The 8356-nt window shown below is 45.0% G+C and overlaps 1 protein-coding gene across 1 annotated transcript; it reads right to left on the bottom strand.

The window, feature by feature from the left end:
• Positions 1-2823: 2823 nt before the first annotated feature.
• LOC100753671 (PRAME family member 9/15) lies at positions 2824-5556 on the bottom strand. The gene is made up of 3 exons (XM_027388454.2): positions 5270-5556; positions 4207-4791; positions 2824-3388 (listed from the first exon to the last, which is right to left on the bottom strand). The coding sequence occupies exons 1-3, from the start codon at positions 5554-5556 to the stop codon at positions 2824-2826; spliced, it is 1437 nt and encodes a 478-aa protein (XP_027244255.1).
• Positions 5557-8356: the final 2800 nt, after the last annotated feature.

The following is an 8356-nucleotide window of genomic DNA, read 5'->3' on the forward strand; positions in this document are numbered from 1 at the left end:
TCTAGAACTGAGAGTTCCAACATATTAGGATTTACCACATAGGAGATTGGCTAATTCAACCAAAAGGAAATGAAGAGGCAGCATAAAACATGCATCAGAAAGAAAGGCAGCACCTGTAATGTCACTGGACACAAGATCACTGAAGTTTTTTAACCCCTCTCTACTGTAACAGAATGGTGTCAGTGAGCAGAATGACCCCATGCCCCAAGGTTCCCAGAGAAAGAGGGGAACCTGCCGCCACAGCTGGCCCTGTTGGGCTGCTGAGAGGCAAGGAGGGGTTCCAATAAGGCATCCGATAAGATAAGTCTTATAAAATGTATAGATTTATGATAATTGAAACTGAGCTAACAGATGAGAATCCCAGTCATTGGCCAAGCAGCATTTGAACCTAATACAAGTCTCTTTGTGCATTAATTGGGGCCCTAACTCAGGCGGGCGGCTGGTGTAGAGTGCACATGTGGCGGTGGGGCTTGGCGGCTTTTGGCAGAAAGATTTATTGTAACACTTCTCCCAGATCCTGCAGAGAGGGACACCTGACATTACCAATCAGACTTATGGTGGGTATGTCACCAGACCATTGGTGCTTATGTCAACAGACTTGACTCAGCTCTGCAGACCAGCAACCACTTTGGAACTAGGTGCTGTCCTCTTGCACAGAGTCTCTGTACCTGTCTCAGCATTGTTCTTGCTTTAGTAAGGTCTACTTGAATTCCTGTAGTCTTTACCTCTTACTAGTTCTGAGTCGGGATCTCAATTACCCTGGTGGCCTCTGACTACATAGTTGAAGGCGACCTTGAACTTCACATCCTCCTTTTGTGCTTGGATAACAGGCATGAACAACCACAGCTGCTGTCATGTGGTGCTGGGAGCCTGGGATCAAACCCAGGGAATTCTTGATACATAGGCACGCACTCAACCAGCTGAGCTACATCCCCAGCTCAGACAGGAGGATGCCTGGGAGTTTGAGAGCAGAATAATCTTCAAAGTGAGTTTCAAACCAATTTCTTCTATAAATTGAAACCATAGCTCTAAAATATAAGCAGCATCACTAAAAACCAAATACCTTCAGATTTTCTAACATTCTGGGGCTTGACTATGAGGTAGAACATTTGCCTTGTATGTAATGATACCTTTTCTTCTTCAGTTCCTTGATCTTTGGCCAGGTTCCCTGTGTGTGTTTTATAGTGTGTGTTGAAAGAAGATCAGGCAGATCCCCTGTAAGCTGGTGACCCAGAACCTGCATGTTCAGGGTTCACGACCTCATATTGAAACTGTACCTAGAGAAGATGAATCAGAGAGGCAGGGGGATGCCATCCTGTCTATGTAGAACTTCATCTCTGTGGCCCTGCTGTATGTCACTCCCCTATCATAAACTCTGCTGCATATGAAGACTTAGAGCCCACGTGAGAGCCTGGCATGAAGAACCTGCTTACAGTGTCCTATCCTCTCTGCAGATGCCTTGGTTCAGAAAATCACAAGACAGTCGTTAAATAGGGATAGTGTGTATTCTCCTAAGAATGTGTTGGTATGTGAGCACTGACTCTAGGTAAAATATAAAATGACTTGCACATGATAAGGTCTGTGGTCAGTGTGCTTCCTATACTATTCAGTGTCAGTATGTCAAGTGAATTATGACAGACCCTGTTTCCTAGCAAGGGTTAATTTTAAGATTATTCCTCAAATGGTACTGTCATGGCAATCACACCATTTCATGTTTTCCTTTCTTTTCAGAGTGTACTTGATACAAAACCTTACAATTAGCTAGGTGGTGGTGGTGGTGATGGTGGTGGTGGTGGTGGTGCACGCCTTTAATCCCAGCACTTGGGAGGCAGAGGTAGAAGGATCTCTGTGAGTTCAAGACCTGCCTGGTCTTCAAAGAGAGTCTCCAAAACTTACAGAGAAACTCTGTCTCAAAAAACAAAACAAAACAAAAAAACAAAAAAAACCCAAACTTACAATTAGTTACTGTATGAAAGTCAGTCAACAATAGTGACCAATATGGAAGCAATGGATCTCTATTTTAATAAACACAAAAATGACATAAAGGAGTGTGATCCAAAATTATTCTGTGGCTATCAGATTAGACCCACAATATGAGACTAATTAAGGCCTAATTGAATTAAAAATAAAAGATGGAGATAACAATTGAATAGTGGAAATAGTTATATCTAGTGTAGGAAGGCTTCAGGACAGTAGAGGAATTTTGACCATGTACAGGAGACTTATATAGCAGTGACCACCTAGCTTTTAGGAGCCATGTAGGGTGCAGGCTGGATATGGTGGATATATCACAAATCTCAACAATTAGGAGGTAGAGGCAGAACAAGAGGATTAAGAGTTCTAGGTCAGGAGCTGGAGAGAGAGATGCCTCAGGACTGTAGAGTACTTGCTTCTCTCCCACAGCTGCCAAGTTTGGCTTCTGTCAACCATGTCAGGCAACTGACTTAGGGATCCTATGCCTCTGGCACTTGCACTAGGGGGCATGTACCTCCTCATCATATAAATGTAACTAAAGCAAAGAAAAGTAAATTTTATAAGAGTTCAAGGTTAGCAAGTTACAATTTTTTAAGTGACAGAGAAAAAAATGAGGATCATAGCACAGGTTAAAACACATCACATTTGCTCTGCATTGTTTTTTCCTACTTCCATCTCTGATATGCACACAATGCTGTCTACAACACTATCTCAGATTAAAACCTCTCCAAAACCCAAACATCCTTCATAGAAGGTGTGTATGCATTGCTCACTTTAGTTTTAAAGCTCTACACAAAGCTTTCTAGGTAACCAACCTGAGAAGTTGAAGATCAAAAGTAGCACTCCCTCTTATTGCAAGCAAGAACAAAGCCTGGTCTCCTCCTCATACACACATCGCTTAGAACATCTATTGCAGACATCTGTAGCAAAGTAGACTCTCTTGGGCTGCCTTATGGCCCTGAGTGTATCCATGAGCACAGGGCAAAATTGTACAAATCTCTCTTTGGAGACCACACCCAGCTCATAGCACTCCTGAGGGGCAGGGTACTGCTCCATGGTGATCTTGCTCAAGTTGGCTGTGTAGTGGAGAAGATCACTCAAGACAGTCATGGAGAAGTCATTGGTATAGAAATTGACCTTTGAGAGCTTGGAGCATTGGCTAAGGGCAGGAAGGAGGTCACTGAGCTGAGAGTCCTTTATCCCACACCCCTCTAATTCCAGTGTCTCAAGAGTGTCTGCCACTTTCTCTAGGAGAAACCTGAGAGGCATCATACACAAATTGGAGAGTAGGACTCCACTCATGTCCAGATGTTTTAGCTGACAGAGGCGCTGACACTGGGACAAATGGTTCAAGTTTGCCTGAAACAGCTGGCAGTGAGTGACACAGAAGGTTTCCAGGCGATTCTTCAGGTTCCTAGGCAGAGACCAAGGGGTTAATTCTGACTGCTAGAGAGGGTGTGTGGTTTGTTTACACAACAGTAGAAGGGGACATGTATCCCAGTGTCAGGTGGACCACATGATGGAAGTCAGTATCTATGGTGCTGCCTGTTGGATTCTATTCACTAAAGCCACACCCACAGCTGTCTTTCATTGTCCCTGTGGGATGGCTCAGTGCACAGCTCTGCAGCACCTTCTCCTCACTGACACAGAATTCCTGTGCACCTGTTATACCTTAGGGCACATAAGGGAAGGACCATCCCCTGAAAGACCTGAGAGCATTTCAGGCAGTGGTCACTGCCCTCTGTTTCCTGTCACCATATCTCTGGGGATTCCCAGTCTCCACCCCACACTGATCTTCAACCCCACTGTCACCATTTCCCATCCTTCAGCCCCCACTTGCTCAAATCATTTCCTACATGGGATACCCCCTGGGGAGCTATGCAGGTATTCTGATCCTCCACTCTTGGGAACCCTTCTTTCTCTGTTCACTTTCCATTAGTTTAGCCAGGATTCTAAGTGAGAAAGCACAGTATCCTCACTAAATCTGACCAATCTGACTGCATTTGTGTCATACTATGCACACATTTCCTACCCTAAATCAGGCCTGTGCTCCATGAGTGGTCTTGGGAGACCCAGATTCAGTTTGCATAGAAAGGAGACCATGCTTAGATATTCTAATGGATCCTTCACAATTCATTCTCCAAGGACTGGCAGATACCAGGTCCACTACTCTTTAACATACAATGCAAAGTTTTTCTCTGGAAGCAGAAACAGCTCTCTATCCATCCTTACCTGAGCAAGTGTCTCATGTTGTCACTGAGAAAACAGATGCCGTTCATATAGAGATGCTGGAGACTGCTGATTTTGGAGAGCTCAGATATGAAAGCACGGACAAACCACTTGTACTCTGATGTATAGGCATGCTCATATGTGTTCTTGTCCATCCAGACTAGAGAAAGTGTGTGAAGATTTTTCATATGCGCCAAATAGGGATAAAATCGTAACAGAGAACTCCAATTCCAATCTAAGGTGAATTCTAACATCTCAATGTCCCATAGCCTGAAAATTTGCCGGAACATAATGACATGATCTTCAGACAATAACACAATTTTCATGTTCACACAGCACAGCTGTAGGGAGTCTTTTCTATGCTGAGCCCCCGGTAATAAATCTGTTTCTTCTTCTTCCTGTTGGAACCTGGAGTAGAGGTCAGTTATCACCTTCAGACGCTGCCTCTGCTCGTATCTGGGAGGGGGCTTCACCGCCTGCTTCTCACTTACAGTCTCTGTTGAGCAGTCCCCATCTTCTGTTCTAGCCTCTACAGTCCAGATCTCATGGGCCACCCTCCGAAAATCGAGTATTCGAACATTCCCCGTCCTGTGTGTAAAACAGGTAAAGGGTCACTGAGAGGGAAGACCCCCCCAAAGACATTTGTTCCTTTCCACACATCTCTAATGTCAGCTCTTCCTTTCTCCCATGAGGATTTCTGCAAAGCTTGTTTGGGTTTTTCCCAGCTCTGAGTGTCCAACAACCTCCTAGTCCCAGGCAATGGCTCTTTCTGAGCTGCATCAGTAGCACTCTGTCTGGCTTCCCTCCATTCAGTTACTCTTGACCTGATACTACTAGTGCCTGTGGGAGAGACAGCGTCAGGCTCCCCCTACTGTGCCCACATCTTCTCTGTTCCTGACCCACACCCAACTGTCCTCCTCCATCAATAGCAGTCAAGGGTTCTGCAGTCTTCCAAGCTGATGCTACCAAAGCCTCTCATCTCCCACTGACCCCATCATCTCAACCCCAAATCCCTCTCCTCTGTACCCCAGAATCCTCCATGTGACCCTACATGGGTCTTACTTACACAGGGCGATCCTGCTGTGTCAGCAGGGCCCTCAGTCCTTCCACCACAACCTGAGAAAACTCCAGGGTTCCAGAGGTTAACAAGGTCCCTACAGGGATGTAGGGGAAAGGCCAGGCTGCCATCATTGCCCTCACAATGTTAGGGAGTCTATGACTAAAGGCCTCCTGGAACAGTGCTAGGAAGAGCATCTTGGGCAAGTCTTCCAGAACAGAGATGGTCAAGGCCTCATCTCTCAGCAACGCCTGCCTTGCCAGCTCCTCCAGTGTGGGTGGGTTCCGGATGCCCATCTTGTTGGATTCTGGAAACTTTCAAGAAATACATTGAAGGAAATGTCAATTCATGTAAACAAAAATCAAACTCCAGGAAGTATTAAAGGTTAACTCATTAAGTTACAAGAAAACAAATCCTGTGGCTGGAGAGATGGCTCTGTGGTTAAGAGCACTGACTGCCAGATTCCACTCCAAGCACCCACATAGCAACTATCAACTGTCTGTAACTCCAAGATCTGACAGGGACACACAAGCAGGCAAAACACCAATGCACATAAAATTAAAAAAAAAGAAAAGAAAAGAAAACAAATCGAATCAGACATGGTGCCTCTCATCCAAGTCTGTGGTGTGTGAAATGCCAGAGGACAAGTCATTCCAAACCAGCTGTGGTACTGGAGAAGACCTGGAATCACCCCCCCCCCCTCAACACACAGGAATGCACTCAGGCACTCACTCACTGAAGCAAACATACATTTCCTGCCCTGGTGGCAGAGACAGGAGGATTTCTATGAATTCTAGTCGGCTTCACATAGCAAGGTCCAGGCCACTCAGAACTTCATAGTAAACAAACACAAAGTAAATTCCAATTCAACAGCCTCTCTCTGTCAATAGCAACAAAGGAAACCTAAGTAATTTTAGGAAGGTTTTTCTCATTTAAAAATCCTCTCACTCTCCAGAATTTCTCATTTCCCTTTAATAACTTTTGGAGTACTGGCCTAGAATGCAGGAGGCTCAGGGTGCTCCACCCCAAACACTGGATAAAGAGGTCATAATGCCTGTCCCACCCAGCCCATTGGAAGTGGGGATATAGGGATTCTTGTTCTAGGTCATCTAAGATACCTATGGATTTCCTAGACTAGCCTTGGATATAAAAGTAAATGTTTTTATCATTATTGTTGTTGTTTGACACAGTCTCTCTTTCTATCCCTGGCTGTCCTGGAACTCACTTAGACCAGGCGGGGGCCTTGAACTTAAGGGAAATCTACTGACTCTGCCTCCCAAGAACTGGGAATAAATACATGTGCCACTGAGCAAGGCAGGCAGTGTTACTTGTTAAAACAGGGTTCTCCAGCCTGGTCGACAAGACCTAGTTCCAGGACAGCCTCCAAAACCACGAGAAAACCTTGTCTCAAAAAACCAAAAAAAAGAAAAAAACCCCATATAAACAAAAAACCAGGGTTCGATTGATGCATGGTGGTCCATGCCTTTAATTCCGACATATGGAAGGAGAGGCTGGCAGATTTCTTTGAGTTCAAGGTCAGCTGGGTCAACAAAGCTAGTTCTAAAACAGTGAGGGATATTACCTAAAGAAACCCTGTCTCCAAAACCAAAAAGAAAAAAAAAAAGTAAAACCAACCAAAGATGCAAACTAACCAGAAAGAAAAATGAAATGAACAACAACAGAACATTGGCAGATGTTTGAGTAACAGTCTGCAATGTCAGCCACTGGAAGCTGAGGTTGGGGTGTCTACCTAGCCTGAGCTATTCAGTTCAGGACAATCTGGGCAACAACATGGTAAAATCTTGTCTCATAGGTAAAAAAAAAAAAAAAAAAAAAAAAAAAAAAAACAAAAAACAAAACCACAAATTAAAAAGAAAAAAATTGGTATTAGAGAGGGCCATGACAGGCCCCTAATAATTCAGTTAACAACCAGGCCACAGAAGCCTGGCGGTGGTGGCACACACCTTTAATCCCAGCACTCGGGAGGCAGAGGCAGGCAGATCTCTGAGAGTTCGAGACCAGCCTGGTCTACAAGAGCTAGTTCCAGGACAGACTCCAAAGCCACAGAGAAACCCTGTCTTGACTCCATCCCACCCGCACCAAAAAAAAAAAAAAAAAGAAAAAAAGAACAAGGAACATAAAGAAAGGGCAACCAATCACCAAGGACCCTGACTCTTGAGGAGGCACAAACTCCAGGGCCAACACCCCGTTCAGGCCCCACAGGGGATGACGAAACACGGAGAAAGCCTGGCATTAGTACAGAGATGCCCAAGAATAGAAAGTCATATCCATGGTCCACCTCCTGCTAGCCCCAAACAATTAGAAATGTACTCATGTGATTGCCACTTGTGTAAGCCAATCCTAAGAAGAATGCTCACACTGCATTTAAAATTCCTGCAGCTGTGTTTACAAGGAGCTCAGCGTGGCAGCCATTTTGTCCACGTGTGCGACCCCACAAGTGCATGGTATAACTAAAACGCCCCTGTGCCTTTGGGTCCACTGTGGAGAGAGGCTGGGCTGGGTGAGACCTGGTGGCCCGATAGAGGAGGGTGACTCACCACAGGCAGAAACTGGCGATTGTGTTTATGCTTCCAGAAGACCAGACAATGGCTCTCTGCTCCTTCAACTTGAGTAGCCTCTCTGGCTCTTTTGAAGCTTTTCAGTCTTCCCCCTAACTCCTCCCCTTTGAAGCCTGCCCCACCCACAAGCTGCAATTTGATTGGATGGTTGAGCTCCACCATCTTAACTGTTTTTGGAATCTAGAGTGTATCATGATCAGATCTTTAGGCAGCGAAAGGAGGAATTGAAACTAATTTCACAAACACTAAGATTTTTTCCCCTTCTTTCGCTATTTCTATCAATCTATCATTCTTCCTTCCTTTCTTTCTTCTTTCCTTCCTTCCTATCATTTTTCTTTCCCTAGTGATTCCCCCCTCCCCAAAGGGCCTTTATGTAGCCCATGTTGGCCTAGAACCTACCACGGTATAGCAGAAGCTGGGCCTCAACTAATGGCATTTCCTCTGCTTCATTTCCTCCTGTGTGCTGGATTACAGGACTGAGCCTCAATATCCACTTTATTTAGAGATGTTTTTGAGG

Source organism: Cricetulus griseus (assembly GCF_003668045.3).
Source record: "Cricetulus griseus strain 17A/GY chromosome 1 unlocalized genomic scaffold, alternate assembly CriGri-PICRH-1.0 chr1_1, whole genome shotgun sequence".
NCBI lineage: Eukaryota > Metazoa > Chordata > Mammalia > Rodentia > Cricetidae > Cricetulus > Cricetulus griseus.